The sequence below is a fragment of the Sceloporus occidentalis genome, unplaced genomic scaffold, assembly GCF_023333645.1.
Source record: "Sceloporus occidentalis isolate IW3139 unplaced genomic scaffold, rSceOcc1.0.p SCAF_5, whole genome shotgun sequence".
NCBI classification, from domain to species: Eukaryota; Metazoa; Chordata; class Lepidosauria; order Squamata; family Phrynosomatidae; genus Sceloporus; species Sceloporus occidentalis.
The window spans coordinates 166,579,258-166,603,313 of NW_028316985.1; the positions used below are offsets into that span (position 1 = coordinate 166,579,258).

The 24,056-nt window shown below is 40.2% G+C and overlaps 1 protein-coding gene across 2 annotated transcripts; it reads left to right on the top strand.

Moving 5' to 3' along the window:
• The first annotated feature begins 8,682 nt into the window (after positions 1-8,682).
• TRMT10A (tRNA methyltransferase 10A) lies at positions 8,683-23,632 on the top strand. Of its 2 annotated transcripts, none has more exons than XM_089527092.1 (8): positions 8,683-8,713; positions 13,241-13,512; positions 14,485-14,647; positions 15,513-15,584; positions 16,338-16,412; positions 16,926-17,075; positions 20,426-20,531; positions 22,029-23,632. In XM_089527092.1, exons 2-8 carry the CDS (start codon positions 13,313-13,315, stop codon positions 22,196-22,198), a joined length of 936 nt encoding a protein of 311 aa, XP_089383218.1. In that variant the 5' UTR covers positions 8,683-8,713; positions 13,241-13,312; the 3' UTR covers positions 22,199-23,632. The 2 variants fall into 2 exon arrangements, with proteins under 2 accessions (XP_089383218.1, XP_089383217.1); XM_089527091.1 differs by lacking the exon at positions 8,683-8,713 and adding an exon at positions 10,524-10,565.
• The last annotated feature ends 424 nt before the right edge of the window (positions 23,633-24,056 follow it).

A 24,056-nucleotide genomic window follows, 5' to 3' on the forward strand; every position in this document is an offset into this window, starting at 1 on the left:
GTATTTGCATAGCCCTGGCTTCTTTCGGAAACTGCCCTAGTTTCTCATAGGACTATAATCTGCTGCCTTTCCATTTCACTTACAGACTCAATAAATAACCAGATGTTGAAAAAGTAAAGTCTTTTGAATATGTTGAAAACATGATGAGGGGAAGAAGACTAACCCTATTCCCTCCTTGCCTCTTTCCATCATCATAATCTATGACGTTCTTAAGAGAAAAGGTTCATCATAACCAGCCTTTGTTCAGACAAATGTTAAGAACTCTTCCATTTAGCCTTTCGAAAAGGATTACAGCAAAAACATATTTTCACATCACTGACCACAGAGGATATACCGGTCCACAGGGTCACAACAGACCATACTCATGAAAGCTGGTAAAGTGTGCGCTTAAGTTTAGTTTATAGGTCCTTATCATATCAGATGCTGAATATTTCTATTGGCTCACCTTAGACAAAAATAGAGAACTGGAGCTGGTGTCATCCATATGGTGATGCCACCAGACTTAACCTCATGGACTACCTCATTCAGATGTGTGTGTGTTTTTAATTAAGCGTATTAAACAGTACGGAGAATAATAAATCTCTTGGTATGATTTTGCATCCTGGGAAATCAAGAGTCCACTTTCAACTCAGCAGAGAACCTCAGTGGATAAAAAAGGCCCTCCTCTTCAGAAAGTTACTATTCACATATAGAAGGTGGTAGAAATATGACAAGAGCATGGTCTTCCTTCTCATGTGTTTAACATACTTGGAATAAGAATGGCTGATGAAGGCAATCTTCATCCACATTCCTGGGAAGGATTTTATAACTTAGTTGTCACCCTGAGTGAGCTCCCATCAGCTGTATACATGTTGCTGTAGTGCAAGGACATTTCAGTATATTCAGAAACATGGAAGAAATGTAAAAGACAAATTGGATTTACTTAATTGCTAGGGTGGCCACATGTCCTGCTTCACAGAGGATATCAATGGAAATCCCTCTGTTTGGGGGCACCCTATAGTTGAAGGGCTGTCCAGTCCAATCTGGTTGAAAAAATAAAGGATCTTAATAAGAGAGCAGAAGTCTTGAATTTGCTCATCAGCAACATGCAGACAGCAATAGGAATAGGCAATAAGATCACAGTCTTCCTCAATCCCTCAGTTTTTACAAGAAAAAGATGGCTAAATAATGCTTGACTCTGCCTGTATTCCTATTTAAATCAAAACATCTTTTCAAATTTGTCTCTGCCTATGCCCTTTCCCACATCTTTTTTTTTTTTTTTTTTGGCAAAACACCCAATATAGTGCATAACTAGATGGAGAATTTTAATTACTCCATCTTTAAAACTGCTTTGTTCAAATCCCAAAGAATTGGTGCCTCTTCTTCTTCTTTAAATTTAGTCCCATCACAGACAAATAAAACAAACCCACTGAGCACTCCCAAGTTTAATTACCACAAATAATTGAAATCAACATTTTCCAAATCATGAAAAGTGATATCTGAGCTAATGTTAGATGCCAGTTCCCATACATGTGAAGCTTTGCAAAAACAGTAGTTTATCAAGTTTGCTATTAACTTTAACTGCCTTACAGAGGCAGATATGTCAGCTATATATAAACTTTACAGAGCCTTTGGAGGAGAAGGATGAACTGATTTGGTCAAGGCTGTACAGGAAGTCAGTGGCTGACACTGCAATCTTATACAGCATATTTACAAGTAAACTAGGTTCTCTCTGTGGTTTATGTAGCTTACTCTTGGATCATTAGGTATTGCAGCAATAGGAAAAATGCAGCCCTCAGATATTGCTGGACTGCAGCTCCCTGAACATCACAACCAAGGATGAGGGGGAGTGCTGGGAGCTACAGTCCAGCAACATCTGGAAGGCTATATTTTGCTTGTTTCTCTCGTTGAGATGTCAGGCTACATTAGGAAAACAACTTTCCTAAAACTACTTTAATGCAGAATCTGTTAATGATGCCAATTTTGAAACCCAGATCAAAATTCCATCAGTCCCATAATTATCTTTTCAGCTTACTTTTTCAAATTGCAAAAAAACTATACTTAACCTGCCCCAAATTACACGGCGCTCAGAAGCCACAGTTAGTCAACAATATAATGTGAAAACATTAGCAAGTTCAAAATGTTTTAAATTTGATTTAGCCCACGCAATAAAGGTTTTCATTGTACCTCTTTGTCAAAAGAAACATTTGTTTCCATACAGTTTACCAAAGAAAAGGAGGAAAAATTACCCCGATACATAACTTACCTTTCACAGATGCTGAGTAGGTTGAAATGATGCATAGGAAAAACACCGTAAGAAGAATCATGACTCTTTTAAGCTGTAAACTCTAATACTATGAAATACTGTTAGGCGATTCAGAAGTGAACTGCTCAGACTGGAGTCAAGCCTGAAAAAGGGCTTCTCAATCTGACACAATAATGTTTATCTAGATGTAGTATGGGTCAGATTCCAAACTCCACACTTGGGTACTAAGTTCACCGAAGGTCTTTCCGGTTAATTATTAAGGACTGTGTGGCATTCAGAAATTTTATTGTTCTCCTTAGCTTTTAATTAATATATACGAACATTCATGCTAATGCATGCTGGCCTTTACCAACTCCCTGGGTATATAGTAAATATCCTAGGCCACATGTAATGGTGGATAAATACTATTCTGCTAACACTGACTATTCTCTTTTTGCTTCTGTACTGCATAGTGTTATTTATCTAACAAGAAAAAAAGAAGTGAACCAATTGTATCCCTTCAGAATTAATTTCGTCTGTATTTTCTTCCATTCCACACATATCTTTCTGCTGACACTGTGACTAGTGGTAAAAAAAACTTTTACCCATCTTATCTCACTCCTTATAGTCAATAAAAAGAGTCATTTTTAAATATCAGCAGTACTCTTTAAAAGGTGTTTTTAAGGTCAGGTGAAGCTGTGTCCTGCATGTCATACTAATGACATTTAGGCTGGAATCCAGAGCTACTTCAAGCATGCTGGATGGGAATTTATCTTTAAAAAAAATATAAACAAGATAATGTCTCCTGTCGTATGCCATTCACAATGTGATTTAATAAAATAAAAAAGCACAGTGCATGAGCAAGTACAGTATATGTCATAAGGCGCTGCTACTCAAGAAACACAAACTTGCACATCAGAGAGTGTTGCAACAATCCTTTAAGACAGGGCAACATTATTATCCCAGATGTCAATCATGATAATACACAAAACATGTGAAGAAAATAGCATGTTAAACACCGGGGACTTAAATATCTGAGATGTCACGGGTAAGGTTTCTAACCCTATAATTGTATAAGGGATAAAATACAGGAAATTTCTCCAAACTCTTTCTTTTTAAATAGCTTCTGATTTGTTTCCTGTTGCCCACTTATTTCCAATCAACATTTTAAACTAGCAAGTCAAGATATCTGGGTATCAGCTGAAACATAATATGTATCGAAGGCCCCATTCCCACTGGGCTATAAAGCGAATCAAGAATCGGATTATAGGGACATTGTTCCCATTTGAACTCGCGTTCGATCCTTGTTTAAGGAGAATTGTTCCCATTTGAATCCGTGTTCGATCCTACTTTGATCGGTGGATAGCCCGGGTTATCCTGAGACCACATTTCCAGCGGTTCTTTTGCAGCGGTTCTTTATCCCATGTCCAATCCGGGATAAATTAATGGGAACATCAGGTGTCCGATTTGGGTATTTTGGGATGGGAGGGCCAACGTTAAAAGGGCTGGTCTGGGGGTGTCACCCGCTTTGTTCTCTTTCCTGGCATTCCTGGTGCCATTTTCCCATTTGCGTAGCCTTTCCTCGATGGTGCGGGAAGCAATCACGTGTGTAGCAGGCCCATAGCTAGGCTGGGGCAAGGGGCCCCCAAAGAAAGGGAGACAGAGAGACTTAGGCTGTATCTACACTGGAGAAAACACCCAGTTTGGCACCACTTTCACTCTTTTCCTAGATCTAGGCTATGGAATTCTGGGAGTTGGGCCCACAACAAACTCCAACTCCCAGAATGCCATAGCCTTGAGCCAGGATGCTTAAAAGCAGTACCAAATCGGGTGATTTCTCCAGTGTAGATGCAGCCTCAGTCTCTCAGACTCTCTGGCATGCACACGTCTACCTGCTCCCCTGCCTGCCCCTCCTGGGAGTTGGAGTTTGTTGTGAGACTGTTGTGGGACACACACACACACGAGAAGACCTTTGGATCTGAATTGGATCCCCTTTTATTCTTCTTCTTCCTCCTTCCTCCCCTCTTCTTCCTCCTCTTCCACTCTGGGCCCGACTACATACTTCAACTCCCAGAATTCCATAGCCAAGAGCCAGAAAGAATGAAAGAGGTGCCAAGAATGTGGATGCAGCCTCTCTCTCTCTGGTGTGTGTATGCTCCCCTGCCCCGAGTCCTGGCAGTTGGGGTTTGTTGCTGGCCGGCTGGGCCCTTCTTATTTCTTTTACTCCTGCTCCTTCTCCTCTTCTTCCCCCCTTTTTCTTCCTCCCCTTTCTTCTTCCTCCTCCTGCTCTTCTTCCTCCCCTCTTCTATTTCCTCCTCCTCTTCCTCCTCCTTATTTTCTTCCTCCTGTCTTCCTCCTCCTCCCTCCCCTCTTCCTCTTCCTCTTCTTCCTCTCTTCTTCTTCTTCTCTTCTTCTGAACTAGCGAATTCACGTGAATGCATTCTGGCCCCACTTTCTTTTCATTCGAAATTAAGAGAAATTCCTCCCATGTGATAACGTCCATAGTTTCTTCAGGGTGGGGGGGTTGCCTTTACTTTCTCCTGAGAGGCTGAGAGAGTGTATCTTGCCCAAGGTCTCCCAGTGGGTTTGCATGGCCAGTCTGTCTCTCCAATTCTCTAGCTACCAAACCAGCCCCCTCTTCTTCCTCACTTCTTCTTCTTCTTCTATCTCCTCCTCTTCTTCTTCTTCCTCCTCCTCTTCCTTCTCCTCTTCATCCCCTCTTCCAATCACAATGATGCCTAGCCGCCCAAGTGCTCAGCGATCCACTGACAGCTAAAAAAACAAACAGAAAAACAGTTTTGAAAGACGCAAATGGTTATCTCCGCTTTTATTCATATGTGTGATTGAATCTCTAATTGGAAATCTAAGAAACGAGAAAGAAATTAATGGAATCAAAATTAAAAAGAAAGAATTTAAGATCAGGGCATTTGCCGATGACTTAGCTTTAACTCTAGTAGATTTGTTAGAAAATCTGGAAACATTAAATAAGTATTTGTTGGAATTTGAAAATATTTCAGGTCTAAGGATAAATAAAGATAAAATGACAATAATAACTAAAAATATGACAAAAATAGAAGAAAGGAAAATGGCAGAGAGGACGGGCTTCTCTGTTAGTAAAAAAATAAAATATCTGGGGATTACATTAACAGGGAAAAATTTGGACTTATTCAAAAATAATTACGAGAAAATTTGGGGGAAAATCAAAAGGGACCTAATGAAATGGAAGGATTTAAAATTGTCATTAAATGGGAAAATTGCATCTATAACAATGAATGTACTCCCGAAATTTCTATATTTATTTCAAACGATCCCCATAATCTATAGTGAGAAAGTTTTCAATGATTGGCAAAAAGAAATCTCGAGATATATCTGGGCAGGAAGAAAACCAAGAATTAAAATAAAAATATTACAGGATATGAAAGAAAGGGGAGGATTTGGATTACCAAATTTAAAATTATATTATAGAGCAGCATGCTTAGTTTGGATTCAAGACTGGATGAATTTGGAAAATACAAATTTATTAAATTTGGAAGGGGAAGGTTAAGATTCGGATGGCACGCTTATTTATGGTTTGAAAAAGAAAAAGTAAATAGAGATTTTAACAATCATTTTATTAGGAAACCCTTATTAAAGATGTATAAGGAAAGATGTTCACGAAAAACACCAATCTGGATCTCTCCACATGAGGCTATGTATAGTAAAGAAAATTTTATGGAGAATAGAGGGATAAAATTTGGTGATTTAATTAAATATCAGAATGATCAAATTCAAATTCTAACACAAGAAGAATTGGAAGAAAAGGGATTTAAGGGCCATTGGTTATTATTTAGACAATTAAGGGAAACATTAAAAATATAATTTAAAAATGGGATAGAAAGAAATCTAACAGAATTAGAAAAAATCTTAGTTAACAAAAAATATCAAACCCTTTCAAAAATATACAAAATATTATTAAAATGGGAAACAGAGGAAGAATTCATCAAAGAGACCATGATTCAATGGGCAAAAAATATTGGCCATAATAAAGATATAGACAAATGGGAAAAGGTCTGGAAAATCACAAGTAAAACTTCATTGGCGCAAAATATAATAGAAAATATTTTAAAATTATCAAAAATGTATTTAAAAATGAGCTCAAATTGTTGGAAATGCCAGAATGAAATTGGATCCTTTTATCATCAATGGTGGACCTGTAAAAAAGCTAAAAATTTCTGGAAAATAGTACATGCAGAGATTGAAAAAAAATTGAATGTGAAAATAAAAATGACCCCAGAATTATATTTACTAACTATGATAGAGAATGATATAAATACAACAAATCAAAAGAAAGATTGTTATTTTACATAATAATAGCTGTAGGTTAGAATACACTAGAATGTGGAAAAATCCCTCTATTCCAACACTGCAAGACTGGCTAATTAAATTATTGGAATTCCAGACGCGCGCAAAGTACGTACTAGGTACGTACTAGGGTTAGGAAAGGGCATCCTTTCCGGACGCCCTAACCCTAGTACGTACCTAGTACATACAAAATGGCGGCACCCATTCTACATGGGCACTGCCATTGGGACGTCACGATTGCACCACCTCCAAACGGAGTGGCCTGGGGCACCCTTTCCGCGGCGCTGGAAGGAGCTCCGAAATAGAGCTCCTTCCAGCTTTGCGTCGCCAGCAACACAAAGCAGAAAGGGGCCAAGTGGCCCCTTTCTTTCTGTCCCCGCCGCCCCAAGGACACCCCTTTCCAGGCAGCGGGGAAGCAGCCTTTTGCCGCTTCTTCGCAGCCTGGAAAGTGGCAGATCGGGGCCTCAGAGGCTCCCGCTGTGGCAGCTGAGTCCTCGATCCGGCGGAGAAAGGGGCGGGAACAGGCTGCCCCAAAGGGGCAGTCTGTAAACTGCCTATATTAATTGGCAATCAATATTTGATTCAAATAAACGGGATCCCCCAGAGGGATCTCATGGCTGGGAAGGAGACCAGAGAGAGGGAAAGGTCATCCTCAGGGGTCATCCATGGGATCACCCTCACAGGATGGATGCCCCTCCTTCCGGCCCTTACCTTTCCTGCATGCTTCCTTGTCTCCTCAGTGGAGGAGGACGTGCAGAGGGGATGCTGGGAAGAACGGGAGGATTAGGAACTGGGCCAGGGCTGGCAGTTCACTGAAGGCCATCAGGACAGCCCACCAAGAGCCATTGCCCAGGACCTCTCTGCAGGAAACAGAGAAACAGGGGGAAATAGGAATACCCAGAATCTTCTGTGGTTGGATTGCAAATCCCATCATCCCCTGGATATATAACCCAAAGTGTCAGGGAGGCAAAGGTGCCACTGGAGATTGGCTTCCTCTGTGCCCAGAATCGTCTATGACCTTCTTTTCCCACTGTTTGGATATTGAGAGCTGGACGGTTAAGAAAGAAGATAGAAGGAGAGTCAATTCATTTGAGATGTGGTGCTGGAGGAGAGTGCTGAGGATCCCATGGACAGCCAAAAAGACAAACAAATGAGTCCTAGAGCAGATCAAGCCAGAAATCTCCCTGGAAGTCAAGATGACAAAACTGAGGTTTTCATACTTCGGACCCATCATGAGAAAGCATGTCTCACTGGAAAAAACAATCATGCTAAGACAGGTGGAGGGAAGTAGAGGGAGAGGAAGGCCGCATGCTAGATGGACAGGCTCTGTTAAGAAGGCTAGGGGTATGAATTCACAGAAAGTAAGCAAAACAGTGGAGGACAAGGGTCTTGGAGATGTTTCAATCACAGAGTCGCCATGGGTCAAGATCGGTTTGAGTTGATCTCAAGCTCAGTTAACAAAAAACAAATTGTTGTTTAAAAGCTGCATATAGTAATCTCTTTATATTTAAAAAGCTACTCATAACCTGCTGGAACAGACAATCTAGTATAGCACCCTGTCTCCCATAATCACCAGGCAATTGCATATGTCTGGTGCCTTTAGGGTATTTACGCCCTCCTCATTTATACTTCAGATAAAATAATAGGAGTGCTCATCTCAAAATCCCTTGTGGCAGGGCATAGGATTAACAGGCCTATTCTGTTATTCCCCCCCCCCCCACTTCCAAAAGGGTATACAGAAGAAAGCTATCCTCTAAATTTGAGACCACTTTAACTGCCCTGGCTCAGTGCTAGGGAATCCTGGCTTGTGGTTTTATTTTGTCACCAGGGCTCTCTGAAAGAGAAGGCTAAATGTTTCACAAAACTACAGTTCCCAGAATGCCTTGACTTAGCACTGAGCCAGGGCAGTTAAAGAGGTCTCCAACTGGATTATTTCTGCAGTGTGTTTTGAACCCTTGATTCTAAATGGGGCTGCTCTTCGATGTCACATCTTGTTTAGTCTCAAATATTGGGCAACTTCACATAATTCTAATGCATATTGTAATATATAATGCTATATATCTGGAGTGATGCATGCAATGGCTCCAAAAGGGGTTTCCAAAGAAGATTCAGATTCATATTTCAAGGATGAACCTGCTAACGAATTAAGTAAGTGCAATTATTATCTTTGATTGGAAGGAGGGCTCTCTTCCTGTACACTTCAATTAAGCCTTGTTGGCCAGTGTTCTAAGGTTAAAGTACTACTACTGTCATAAATTTCCAGAGTCCAAGCCATAAAAGTCCTACCATTATCACTTAATGAAACTGATTGTGCTTCCTTTGACCAAACTTGAGTCCAATAAAACATCTTTATTCTCTTTCCAGAGTACATCTTTAGTAGGTTAAATGTCACTCCACAAATCTGTCATTTCTTTAAACACTGTTATTCCAAAAATGTTAGTCCAAACAGTTTGTCGGAGTGATGATGCATTGTTTTACAACCAGGCAAAAACAAAGCCTTATTCAGGAGGGGAATTTCCATTTAGGTGTGTATCCCTTGCAGAGTTCTCCATTTGTGGCCACATAAAGGATTTTGAGATGAGCAGTCCTATTATTTTATCTAAAGTACAGTCAGCCCTCCATATTTGCTGCTTTGACTTTTGTGGATTTGATTAACACATTCTCTCTAGGAATCCCTAGGTCCTCCAGAGAAATTCTGCTGGAAATTGACCATAGAGTTGCACTGGAGAGTCTAAATATTACTAGAGAAAACACTTCTCTAGGCATTTGTAGCTCCTCCAGCATGAAAGACCTCTAGTTTCAACATATCAGTTAATTAAAGAAAAAACCATTATTACCTGAAGGCTATTTTCAAAACACTGATTAATTAAAAACCACACACACACACAACATAAATTGTATTTAATCTAAAAGCAGGGCCAGAATGACTTTGAAAAGTACAGCACTCATTTACTTCTTCTACACACATTAATGTTTGGACATCTGGTGCCAGTGCCAAAATAAACTAGTTCCCAGAATTCCATAGCATTGAGTCATGGCAGTTAAAGTGGTGTCAAACTGGGTTATTTGTGCAGTGTGGATGCAGCCTTTGGTACAAAACATGCTGTAGAAATAATCCAGTTTGAGACTGCTTTAACTGCCCTGGCTCAGTGCTAGGGAATCCTGGGAACTGTAGTTTATTTTGTCACCAGAGCTCTCTGACAGAGAAGGCTGAATTCTGGGAACTGTAGTTTTTGTGAGACATTTAGCCTTCTTTGCCAGAAAGCTTTGGTGACAAACAATAAAGAGGTCTCAAACTGGATTATTTCCGCAGTGTGTTTTGGACCAAAGGCTGCATCCACGCTGCAGAAATAACCCACTTTGACACCACTTTAACTGGCACGGCTCAGTGCTAGGGAATTGTGGGATTTGTAATTTGTTGCGGCACCAGAGTTCTCTTGACAGAGGAGGCTAAAATGTCTCACAAAAACTACAGTTCCCAGAATTCTCTCGCATTGAGGCAGCAGGGCAGTTAAAGCTGTCTCAAACTGGATTATTTCCGCAGTGTTGCTTTTGGACCAAAAGGCTGCATCCATGCTGCTGTTTGACCACCACTTTGTTAGGACTCAATGCTTTGTAATTCAAGGGGACTACAATTCCCAGAATGCCAAAGCACTGTGAGCCAGGGCAGTGGTGTCAAAACTGGATTATTTCTCCAGTGTGTGCTTTGGACTTTAGTGCCAGGTTGATGTAGCAGTGCTTTGAGTGTTGGACTCTGTACGACTCTGGAGACCAGGGTTTGACTCCTTCTTGGCTCAAGCATAAACGCCTCCTCTAAGAAACTCTGGCCAAGAAGAGGGCGGGGCGCCAGAAGAAGCCGCAACAGGGAAAGCCCTGCAGACTAGGCGGGGAGGGGGAGGAGCTCTTTTTGCGTCACCATGGCTACGAAGGGCGGTGACGTCATTAGAACGCGCCGCGCTGTGGACGCCATTGGCGCGTGAGGGGAGAGAACTCTGGCGAGGTAGGTCGGGGAGGGAACACGAACAACCCAGTTTGAGGCCGCTTTGACTGCCCTGGCTCGGTGCTAGGGAATTCTGGGAACTGTAGTTTTTGAGAGACACTTAGCCTTCTCTGTCAGAGAACTACAATTCCCAGACTCCCCAGCCTTGAGCCAGGGCACTTAAAGCAGTCTTTAAAGGCTGCATCCACACTGCAGAAATAACCCAGTGTGCCACCGCTCTAACTGACACGGCTCAGTGCTAGGGAATCCTGGGATTTGTAGTTTGTTGTGGCCCCAGAGCGCTCTGACGGAGGAGGCTAAATACCTATCTTTGGGACCAAGGCTTCTGCCTCAGTAGCAAATGAAAGTACAGTATTGATTCCGGTGAACATATTGGACACATGAATACATTTCAAGATGCACCCTTTTTTCCATAGACCCACAGCTGAGAAGATGAGATTATTTTGTGGTATCTTTTTCAGTTTTCATGAAAGGGAGAAGTTACTAATTCTCAAATTACATTCCTTATAATAAGCGTGTATGTATTGTAACAAGGGACAAGGTTTTTAGTCCTCAAATAAGAGGCATACTATATGTGTGTGTGTGTGTATATACACACAGGATATATATACATACACCCACACACTTTGTGTGCCTTCAAGTCTTTTCCAATTTATGGCGACCCTATGAGCTTGTGACTTGCCCAAGTTCCAATGTCTGAGCAGGGAATCGAACCCTGATCTTCACAGTTACAGTCCAACGCTCAAACCACTATGCCACACTGGATCAACCTGTGTGTGTACATATATATACTTCTAACTTGGCATGTTGTAGTTTTTGTGGGTTTTTCCAGCTACGTGCCCATGTTCTAGAAGAGTTTATTCCTGACATATCCCTTACGTCAGGAATAGACTGTTCTAGAACATGGCCACATAGCCTGAAAACCCCACAAAAAACTGGATGCTGGCCATGGAAGCCTTCAACTTCACATTGGCATGTTGTCATTAGTATCTAGACCCAAAGGTGACCCTATTATGGGGTTTTCTGGTGCTGAGAGTGTGCAACTTGTCACTCAGTGGGTTTCACAGCTGTGTAGGGAATCGAATCCTTGTTTCCAGGGTCATAGTCCAATGCTTAAACCACTACATGATGCTGGCTCACCATATATATATATATGTGTGTGTGTGTGTGTGTGTGTAAGGTGGTGTGTTGTTACTAGCATCTGTATTAGCAGGTTTTAGTGTGTGTGTATATATGTATTTATATTAAAAAGGAGCATCTGACAACCCTAATTTTAGAAGAACAAGTTTCTTCTAAAAGTTCTGAGCTAAAATCAAAAAGGTTGGTTGTGTGAGTGAGTTTCAGTGCAAAGCCACAGAACATCTTACAGCATCTTAAGTTGGCCCTGTGAAAGAAAAGGCTGGGTTTCTTTGTAGCAAAGACTGCCTCAGTAGCCATAGGAGTGGTATCCTCTCTTATATGGTCACCCAACCAGAGAGGCCTTATTATAGGACAATTTCATTTGTATACCAGAGTTCACTTCTGTGAAGGAAAAATAAATTGGTTGTCTTTGGTGGGATGTATTAAACCTAATGGACCTTATTGCATTACACTCTTAAAACCTGGCCAGGACTGCCTCCTGTTGCATTCTGGAACTTGTAGTTTAGGCAGGGGCATTTAGGATATTCGGCCAGATTGCTCTCAAGCCCCACTGAACTACAAAGAAGAGAGTCATCAGTCTAAGAAGATTCCATTAAACTCATAATCTGAAAACTAAGAACATTACACTTTTTAAAAATGTTTCTTTAGGTTCTTTTTTCATTTCAATTCTAAATACTTGGAGTCAGATCTAAAGAAAGTATGTTGTGCATCTGTTCCCTTGACACTGACATAACAAATTAGTTTTCGCTAATTTATGTCCCATTAAGTTCAATTAGAATTTATTTTGATTAATTATCTTTGGATTTGGATCACTGAAAAGAGAAAACCGTTTTGCGTTTCAATAGCGTTTCAAGGCTGCATCTAAGGATTTTCAAAGGGAAGTAGGTCCAAAACACACTGCATAAATAATCCAGTTTGAGACCACTTTAACTGCCCTGGCTCAGTGCTAGGGAATCCTAGGAATTGTAGTTTATTGTGGTCCCAGAACTCTCTGACAGAGAAGGCTAAATGTCTCAAAAACTACAGTTCCCACCCTGAGGCCTGCCATTAGCAACAGAACAAGACACATGCAAATCCCTCCTGCCTTCCCAGGTCACACAGTATATATAGCCAAGTCCTTTCCAGGCAAGCATTCTCTGAAGATGCCAGGCACAGATGCTGGCGAAACGTCAGGAAGAAACTCTTCTAGAACATGGCCACATAGCCCAAAAAACCCACAAAAAACTATGGATGCCGGCCATGAAAGCCTTCAACTTCATACAGTTCACAGAATTCCCTAGTATTGTGCCAGGGCAGTTAAAGCAGTCTTAAACTGTATTATTTCAACAGTGTGTTTTGGACTGTAGTCATCAGTGAGGAAGATACTAAGATGTGTGAAGGCATGTGAGAGGACTTGTAATTTGATCTGTTGTAGTGTCTCAGAATTTCTTCCATTATTGTGGGCCCTCAAGTGGTTTCAGACTTATGGCAACTCTAAGGTGAATCTATCACAGGCCTTCTTCTAAACAATATTAAATGTTCTATTTTTTACACAGCTTTGAGAAATTGTGCAGTAATCAAGCCCAGAGTCTGTAAAACCTTCAGGCGAGAAGATAATTAGAAGGCCCATGTCATCAGGAATGCCGCTAGAAACCCTTAGGGAAACCAAGATTACTGATGTGGAAGACAATATTAAATGCAACATGGATAAGACGGAAACCAAGGAGTCAGCACTAGAAAAGATGGAGAATATTGAAGCTATGTCAAAGAGGCAAAGAAAGAAACTAATGAAACAGAAGCAATGGGAAGAACAGAGAGACTTGCGCAAGTATGAGTTCTTACTTGGAGGGTGGGTCCTGTGGGTTGTTAATTTTGGGCAGGTTCAGGTTGTACCCCACACACATTTTTACTAAAGAAGGGGTTCAGAAGTGGACTTCACAGTTGCATGCACTCACTCCTGCTTTCCTGTACCCATCATTAAAGAGAACTCATGTTTATGGAAACATAGAGTTTTTCTGAGCTGAAAAATAGGCTAATGATGAAAAACTGTTCAAAGATACTTCCAAAGATGTATGTCTTTTTGCCATTGTATTGTGCTAAATTAGCAATTTGAACAAATGAAACAATAGATAAATACCTTCTTGGATTACTAGTGAGGTGAGGCCCAGGTTTGAGGAGTGTCTGTTATATCTTATTCATTGTTGTTCATTGTGTTAAATCCTGCTTATCATGCCTCTCTCAGGTGCAGAACGAAAACATGCCTTGACGCTACTTAACCCTGGTGGTTCAATCTCACAATATGATTAACACAGTAGCAATAGACTTCATGAATTTTAAATCACCCTCTCTTTGAATCCTTTGCCTGTCTCCCCTGTATGGCATTACAACCCTTTTGGTGCAAATAAACCTGTGAATGTGCGGCAAGGCTTGTAAGTCCCTATTAAAAATGGCATAGGGCAGCTGCAAAGGTGGTGGCAAGCCCTGTTATCCGCTTCTACCTTGTGAAGGAATTGTGCTGCCTCAGAGTCATCCACGATGGGTTGGATCTGTGGAATGCATTTTTTTTCTATACAGTAGTTTGGGATGGCCTAGAGTTATCTGTAGTTTTTCCACTTGTGTGGAAGTCCTGCACTCCTAACCCCAGCAAATGTGGAGGGCTGACTACAACTTAAACCACACATTTTCATTTCTTTAAAATCATATTTACTAATTACTTCATTGGATCTAATGTCTGACTGTATCTACTTTATCAATAAATAATGCAGTGATATTTGGCTGTTTAAAAATTAAAATCTTTCAGGCAGAAACGTAAAGAAAAACGCTTGAAGAGAAAACTGGAGCGTCAGTCTCAGCTGGATTCAAGCAATGAAGGAAGTGTCAGGAAACGCATGCGTAGGAATGTGGTTCCCAGTACGCTTCGTCTTATTATAGACTGCAGTTTTGACAATTTAATGGAATTAAAGGTAAATGAAAATAATATTAAAATCAATATATTCAGGATACTCTAATTAAGATGTTTTAGTGATAAGTAGATGTAAATTCAGATTAACATTGCTTCATATCCTAATTTGTGTTAAAAGTGTTCATGAAGCAGGGTTTTAGTATCCACTGTTGGTAAGTCTGTTCTGATAATGTATAATATGACTGCAAAATAAAATTAAAAGTGAGATAGAATAATCCCATTTTTGTAAATGTGGGTAACATTTAATACTGATGCTTAGTGAGCACCAGTAATGTCTGATAGGTTTGGGGGTGTTTGTCTCATGTTTTGGTTAACAAATATAGGATTATTCATATAGCTTTTTCTAGGGCTAAACATTTATGTTGTTCTTTCTGTTGTTATTTAATGAGAAATGGGAGTTAAAACATGTGGAAAAGAAATTTATGCCAATGGTAGAAAGAATTGTCACAGTGAACCCGCAGCAGTTTTTGCTGTCCTGCACATAATTGTTCAGAAAATAGTCCCATTCCGATTGAACCTTACCTTCATCATAGACAGGATTACAGCCTAGATATTTTCCCCTAGCTGATTTGTAGATTAGTTTGACGATGTTTGGGTTATGATTTTCAACTTGGTGAACCAGTATTGGATAGGTAACATCTTGCAGTGATGGTGGGGCTGATACTTATGTAATTGTAATCTTTACATAGTTTCTTTATAGTGACTTAATATATCTTTCCCCAAAAGAAATGTTCTATTTTTTTAAACCCTTCATTGGTTAAAAGTTTCCTTTCTCTTTCTTTAGAGTCTCTCTGAATCTCTTGGTTAAAGCATTTTATGGTGCATTCTCTGAAGAACAATATAAAAACAAATTGTGTTATATACAGGATGTCAAGAAACTTCACAAGCAGATTCAGAGATGTTATGCAGAAAATCGCAAAGCACTCCATCCTGTACAGGTATGTCAGTCCAAACTGTTCTTTTACTCTGGCTCTTTTAGTAATACAGGCTGAGTATCCTTTATCCAAAGTTCTGAAATGCTCCAAAATTTGTACATTTTTGAGCACTAACATGACAGGTAGTAGTGGAGGTAGCAAATCTTGGTTGTAAGGCATGCATTGTTCAGGCACTCCCACTTCTGCGGAGTGGAGCGGGAGGGAGATGGTGCAACCAGGTTCACAGCAAGACTTTGCATGAACAATGGCTGTGGTGGCAACAGCTGCTTCTCCACTGCTGCCCCCTCTACTCAAAGTGAAGTCTAGAGTGGGATGGAACAGTAGTGGCTGCCAATGACTGTCTGCAGCCTTGGCCTGGAGGACAGCCCCACGCCAAAAAATCAGCCCACCCCCTGTCCTCTCCCTCCTGCTTCCACCACCAGAGCCCAGTTAGTACCTTTCCTACTCAAGTCTTTTGTTGAAGTGAACGCAGTAATTGCAGCCATCTCTGGTGGAGCGTCCTGCTTCCACCTGTTTGTTTCTAGTATGGATTTTTTGTTTCTAGTATGGATTAGATCGAGAGGCAGCATGGTTTGACTATCTCATTCTCTCAGCCTCCAAGGAGGGCAAAGGCAAACCCCTCTGAACAAATCTTGCCAAGAAAATCCCGTGATAGATAGGGTTGCTATAAGTAGGAAATGGCTTGAAGGCACACTACAAGAAGAACAAATTAGTTATGGAGAATGTGCATTTCCTTTTCTTTTTTGTTTTCCAAAGTTTTATTTGACCAGCCATGGAGGTCAGCTGAAAGACAACATGAACGAAACTGACAAAGGATGGGTGAACTGGAAGGTATGAGTTACTTAAATGTATGCTTTGACTTATTAATGCCATAGAAACATTTTCTTTATTAAGGGTTTGTAATTCTTTTTAAATAAAAGGGAAAATCTGAGCCTTCTTTTTTTTTGGGGGGGGGGGGGAAGACATGTGAGTCATGGAGACTCTTCCATATTGCCAGCTACCTTACTAGATTGCATCCATCCTTTACTTCCTGCTTCTATATCTAAACTGCTAACTGTGTGGTTGAGTAAGAAGATAACTTTTTGTTTGATTGGATTTCTAAATTATAAGTAAAGGTTAACTTCCTTGAAAAAGAGAACTGTATTGTGATGCCAAAGTGGGTACAGTTATTTATAAAATGACCTTGTTGCAGCTTTTGAGATAGAGATTCCCAGATTCACCATCACTGGTTTAGGTCATCTTAGCTAAGAATCAGGATGGGGATGAAATATGCCCTTAAATCAACTGAAAGTTCTTGGCTTTTTTACTTCTTCTGATATTTTTATATGTATTTATGTCTTATAGGATATCCACATTAAATCAGAGCAGTATAGTGAACTGATAAAGAAAGAAGACCTTGTCTATCTTACATCAGACTCGCCTGATGTCCTGAATGAATTAGATGAGTCCAAAGCCTATGTCATTGGAGGGTTAGTGGATCATAATCATCATAAGGTGGGTCACTAATGGTGGCAATTCTGTACATATGTACTAGGGGGGAAATCTCATTGAATTAGATGATGCTGACATAATTTGTTTGCTATTTTGAATTATTATTCCCTCATATAAAGCAGGTTGAAATAGTAGGTCTGTTATTTCTGTGTCACTTTTCTATTGAATGTTTTGAAACTGAGCAGCAGATATTCTGTCAACATACTATTTGATTCTACTTTTTAGGAATAGAGTTCTACTCCTCTTTTAGTAGCCATCCACTTCAGACTACATTAAGAATGCAAATTGCTTGTTGCTAATTATATTCTGCAAAGCAGATAATTCAGAGTAAATTTTAAGCAGATAAGCTTGAGGAAACAGACTCACTCAGTCCTCTAAGTGATGAGGTAAATGAAAGCTTACTTCAGTTGCCAGAGAAATCCCTTTTGAATGTGAGAAAAGAAAGAGAAAATGAGAAATACTGGGAAAGTAGACTAGTATATGGTGAAATAATAACAACAACACGATCAGACCTCGGTAATCAAGCATCCACAGATGGCAAACTACGTTTTCCCCAATGGTGGCTTGTGCATGCAGCTGTACTGCCATTGGGGACAATTGAACCCCTCTCCCTCTCTCTTCCTTCCTTCCTTCTTTCCTTCCCTCCCTCCCTCCTTCCTTCCTTCCTCTCTCCCCCTCCCCTTCCAAGTCTTCTGCCTCAGCTTGGCTTCAGAGGCGGAGGCTGGAGCCTCGTTAGTCAGAGGGAGCCGAGGCTGGGGCCTAAGTCCTGGAGCCCTTCTCACCCAGGCCCAGCACACGTGACAGAACCTCTAGGCTCTGAGTCCCAAGCCCCAGTGCTAGCTATGGCTCCCTCTGGCTGACGGGACACTAGCCTCCACCTCCGCACTGCCCCTGAAGCCACGCTGGAGTCCTGTCGGCCAGAGGGAGCCAAAGCCAGCACTAGGAGTCTCAGAGCCTAGAGTGCTGGGCCTGGTGTGGGCGGACTCCATAAGTCAAGCTCTGGCCTCCTCCAGCTGACAGGGCTCCAGCCTCCACCCCAGGCCAGGGCAAGAGCCTTGGAGGGGGAGGGAGCGGGGAGAAAGGAAGGAGGGAGGGAGGACTTCAGTCCCTTAGTCCCCAATGACAGTGCGGCTGCCTGGCCGTGCTGCTATTAAGGACCATGGGTCTTGAGCATCTGTGGATTTTGGTATCGGGGGGTGGACTCCAGAATGATCCCCCATGGATACCGAGGGGTCCATGTGGAGGAGGAGGTGGTGGTGGTGGTGGTGGTGATGATGGTGTATTTATACTTTATTAAAAATGCTCTCAGAGTGGCTTGTTAATTAGACAGTTCCCTGCCCTCAGGATTACAATCTAAAAAGACATTACATTATACAAAAAGAGAAGGGAATGGTAGTGGGGAAGGGAATCAAGTCCAGTGGTTCTTCTCTCCCTTCAAGGCCAGGGACTTGGCAGATGAATAGAGGGAGGGCTCTTCTTCTGTCTCTGGGCTAGACCTGGTGGACCTGTGCCTGCCTCTTCTCTCCCTTTGAGGCTACAACCATGCCAAACGAATGGATTGCATGTAATAATTACAATTGATACATGATTGTATGTATTACTGTATATACCCATGTATAAGTCTATAAATTTTAGTCGAAAAATCAACCCAAAAAATCTGGATCAACTGTTTCACAAGTCATTGTAATTATTGTACCTTAACCCTTATCAAAATAGGAACCATCCACTTCTCTGAGTAGAGCGGCAAAAGGCAAGAGCTAATATGTCCTAGGAGCACCCTAAAGAAGCACCGACCTCCTCTACCCTCTCTGCTGTGGTGCCACTTCTAGCCTTTCTGAATTCCTTGGTGGAAAAATAGCATTTTGCTTTGCTCTGTCCATTACATCTTTGTTTCATGCCCCTCAACTTATACATGGGTTATATCAAAATCTCTAATTTTGGCCCCAAAATATGCCCTCGATTTATGCATGAGGTTGACTTACAGTTGAGTAGATACGGTAATTATAATATGCTGAATTTCCTCACACATGAAAAATGTATGATGGTAGTATACCATTTTCCATGATGGCTTTACTTCTTCCCCTCAATCACCATTCTGTGTATGAACTTGATAATTCTGTATTCATTCCTCACACTGCAGTATGATCCCTAAAACAGCTACAGCAGTGTCAGCAATGCGTCTCTGGCTGCCAGAGCTATAAACAGATCATCCTCTGTGATTCTGTTATTTTTAATCATATTTACTGTAGTATTTCTAGTAACTAACCAAGGATAAACTCCCAAGTAATGTAGTTTGTTATCAAAAGTGTTTATAACATAAGTAGATAAACTGGACACAAGCTTAAGGGAAAACACTTAGAATGTGCAAATTGGGTAAGCTGCTGATGGATTTAGAGAGACTGATAAAAGACATGAGTCTAATGGAGGCAGAAATGAGAAGGCAGAATGAAATTGCACTGGGTCAAATTACTTGTTATGTAGTATGCTCATATACATTTTAAGAAGGAAATAAGAATTGGGTCCAAAATACACTGCAGAAATAATCCAGTTTGAGACGGCTTTAACTGCCCTCATTCTGCTAGGGAATCCTGGGAATTGTAGTTTATTGTGACACCAGAGCTCTTTGGCAAAAAGCTAAATGTCAAAACTACAGTTCCCAGAATTTTCTAGCACTGAGCAAGGGCAGTTAATGTGGTCTCAAAGTGGATTATTTCTGCAGTGTGTTTTGGACCTTGGTCAATATTCTGAACTATTTCTGCTTAGCTATTTCCCTGACGTGATTTGTTGATGCCAACTCTACTGGCAAGTTCATCTTGTTTGAAGGGTTGTTGTTGTTGTTGTTGTTGTTGTTGTTGTTGTTGTTGTCGTTAACTGCCCTCAAGTCAACCTTAATTCATAGCAGTCCTGCGGATGAGATGCCTCCAAAAAACCCAGTCCTCCACTGCTCTTCTGAAGTCTTGTAGATTCATGCCCGTGACCTCCCTAGTTGAGTCTAACCATTTCTCTTTCTACTACCCTCAGTCTTTCCTAGAATTATTTTTTTCCCAATGAATTGTGCTTTCTCGTGATGTGGCCAAAGTACGATACCTTTGATCATCTTGGCTTCTAGGGGGTGTTTCAGACTTGATCTATTCAAGGACGCATACATTTGTCTTCTTGGCTGTCTATGGTATCCTCAGCACACCCAGCACCTATCTCAAAATAATAGATTTTCTTTTTATCCACTTTTTTCATTGTTCAGCTCTCGCAAAAGTGCAGCCGTTTCCCAATCTTTTAGTTACTACTACTACTGTGAAACTTAAGTAATGTACAAATCTCATTGCCAGTTACTTTCTTCTTTGTTTTGTTATTAGGGAATCACATACAAAAGAGCACAAGAGCAAGGTATACGTCACGCACAACTTCCACTGGGTATCTTTGTTAAAATGAACAGCAGGAAAGTTCTGGCAGTCAATCATGGTAAGGATGAAGTTGAGAAATGTAAATGCCTCAGAACAAGCATATTAAACATATGTTCTCAAAGAGCACCATATGTAATGATTACTTTTATCCCCCTAGCTGTTTTTAATTCTGACACATTTGTGTTTATTTTGTGAATATATATTTTATCTAGGAAAATGGTAATCTGTTCTCTCAATGGGCTTGAATGTATTTTTCTATTTACACACACATAAATTCTTGATTAACCTTGCCCACAGTAGTTGAATCACTTCATGACAGGAGTAGTATATGGTTGTTTTGTCTTAGCACAGTTGGTGCACTTAGCCCACAGGGTAACATAGGCAATCTATGTGGCCTTGATAAATGTGTAGCAGTCTTTAACTGACTTAATTGCAGGTGATCTCTGAGTGTTTCGTTCAAGGTTTTGCCAGTTAATTTCCAAGGTTCATAAATGTGAGAGGTAAATCTGTTGTTGTGTGCCTTCAAATCATTCCTGACTTATGTCACTAACGCGAACATATCATGGGGTTCTTGGACTGAGAACGTGTAACTTATCCAAAGTCACCTTGTTAGTTTCTATATCTAAGCAGGGACTTGAACCCTGATCTCCTGAGTTGTAGTCCAACACTTTAACCACTACAGCATGTTGGCTCTCTAGAGATACATACCATCACTAATTTGATGTATGCTCACAATTCTGATATCCTATTAAACTGTATGCCTTTTAGATTTTAGCAATAATCCAAAACTTGTGTATATTAATTTAACCTCACCTGTATTGAGCACAGTCCATGTAATGCTGTATAGCACACTTTTTCACACCAATTATATTTGTTACAATGTCTGATCAAATAGTTACCAATTAACATATTCAAGAACCTAGTTGTGATTTTTGTAAACATAATATTAGACAAAGGATTAAATAAATTGGATATATGTTAGTAAAAAAACCTGAACCTGTTTGTTTAGTATTGATGGTATGTGTTTAGAACTGTTAGTCCTTATTTTTTCATCTCTTCAAGATGATATATGATTTTAAATATCAGTAAATTACAGTATCTAAAGGTACATTTATGGAATTGTAGCTTGATATGGTCTATGAAATTTTACAGTTCAGCACAGCTGTAGTGCTTTGTGCATCCCAGGGAAACTTAATGGGTGATCTTGTGCAAGTCACACTTTCTCAGCCTCAGTGAAAGGCAAAGGCAAACCTCCTCTGAACAAATCTTGCCCAAAACACCTTGTGATAGGGTTGCCCTAAGTTGAAAACAACTTGAAGGCACACAACAATAAACTTGCAACAACAACCTCAAGCTGACCTCTTCTGTTAATAGTGACTGAAGATCTACAGAGGTCAGGTATTGGTATGAATGTGTGTAATTTCAGTGGTTAAATCTTGCTATATATTGTTAACTAAAATGCATCTGTAGTTTTGCAACTTGAATAAATCCCTGCTTCTGTTCATCTTTTCCATGCTTTTCTTAAGAAGATATGATTTTCTTGTTTTGGTTGCAGTGTTTGAAATTATTCTTGCGTACTTGGAAAAGAGAGACTGGGAAGAGGCATTTTTCACTGTCTTGCCACAACGGAAAGGAGCCAAATCGCTAAATGAGAAAATGGATAAATCTGTACATGTACTTCAAGATTCAGAAACAGTTCAAGATGAAGTCTCAGATAGTGACTAGGTGCAAGTAAAAGTTCATGTATGTAAAAGAGCCACAGATGTGAAGAGGCAGAAGTCGGACAAATGCGTAGGAATTCTACACCATTGTTGTGGTGTGGTGTTATTTATGGCAGGGAAGGGCAACACACAAGGCTTGGGGTGACCCACCACAAAATCCTGGGTGTGTGAACACACTCCATTGCCAAACCCACTCAAAATTGGGGTGAGGTAATTTTTGGCCCCCAGATGACTAATAGTGCCTACAGCCTGGGCATGTGTGTTTGCATGTAAACTACTGCCCATAATTTCAGGCATTTTTAGCCTTCCTCTTACAAATCAAGTGAGCAAAAATCCTGTTTGTGACATTTAATGTTTTGGGGAAAACACATATATAAGCCACAAACTGCCCTTTAAAAGGTGAGAAGGACCCCAGAATGCCCTAAAAGGATGTGACATGGCCAGTAATATATGCAGAAGCCTGGTAGTGGTATTGGCAACTTAGGAAGAAATTTTGAAGGGGTGGGAGAGTTGGGGGCATGGGGACTTGGGGCCACCAAAACTATTTAAATAGCCACATACATCCCGCAGATTGCACTTTAACCCTGCCTGAAGTTATGACCTGATGTATTGCTTATGTGCTGATTTGAAGCACTGAATTTACATTGCCATGTCTGAAGTACACACTTTAAAATACGTGCTTTTTAGTATCTTTTTATTAAGCAAAATTGCAGATGAAAAAAAGGCCTTTATGTTTCCCAAGGAAGCTGATATTTATTTGCTATATTTAGTATTTTAATTTTGTGTTTATCAAGATAATTTTCCTGTTTTGACCATGGTAAGATACCTTTAGTTAGAGTGAATCTTGACTGGAATTTTTATAGGGCTTAGTATTAATTTGTTCCTGTCCTTCTTTCCACTTTCATTATTGGCCCTGCTCTGTCTTTTGACTTAATTTTTTGTATTATTTTAGGCATCTGTTTGATGAATGCTTGACAAATTCCAATTAGAACTGTATTGTTGATTGGAGGGGGGCTATGTTGGAGGAGCCATTACAGTTTGAGTACCCTATCTGCATCTTGAATGTAAAAATAAAATTTTCTCCTAGACTTGTAGGCTCAACATTGAAATTTATTCTTCATTTTTGCTGAATGAGATCCCCTTATAGCTAGTATGGTAGCTTTTCTAAGGGCTGTTCTTCATGGCAATTTAACTCCTTCCTTCTGAGAGTATTTTCATTGTGTATTTTCACAATCCCAGTCCATTCTGCAACTCTATTACACCAGTTTTACATGTTTATTAGGACATGCCTCTCTGTTTCTCCAAAATTACTAGGATTATTTCTCAGGTCATTTTCCGTGTAGAAAGAAGCTATGCTACAGTGTTCTTCTATTGAAATCTTCATGCAAGAATGGACCCTAAGTGCTATTGCATAATGATTAAACATTATTTAATCAAAGCAAGTTGTTGTCATAGTGGTTTTTAGAAAATAAGCTGGTTGTCTTATTCTTTGGGCAGTGTGTTTTAACTATTAAATATTCCTAAGTACATATTTTTGGTTTATAGTGACATAGATCCAGATGCAAACAAAACTGCATCTTGGGAGGGCTTTCATGCTCAGGAATTCAGATTTACTGCAAAACTGGGTACATTACAATACTTTGAGATATTACTACTACTACTAATAATAATAATAATTTATATTCTACCTTTTCCCAGAGGAATCAAGGCGGATAACAGAAACAATAATAAAACATCACCAAACCAGACTTAAGTATCTTGCAAAATCACCTAGATAAGGAAGCGTTAAACATTTACTGGTATTTTAAATGCTTCATTTTTTTAATTGGTGTTGTTGTTATTGTTGTTGCTGGACAGTAGGA

Bases quoted from the DNA above. Each gene is read 5' to 3' on its own strand.
- TRMT10A (XM_089527092.1), top strand. From the start codon at position 13,313: ATGTCATCAGGAATGCCGCTAGAAACCCTTAGGGAAACCAAGATTACT. The intron at 14,648-15,512 runs GTAAATGAAAAT...TGTTATATACAG, and splicing joins ACAATTTAATGGAATTAAAG to GATGTCAAGAAACTTCACAA. The intron at 17,076-20,425 runs GTGGGTCACTAA...TTTTGTTATTAG, and splicing joins TGGATCATAATCATCATAAG to GGAATCACATACAAAAGAGC.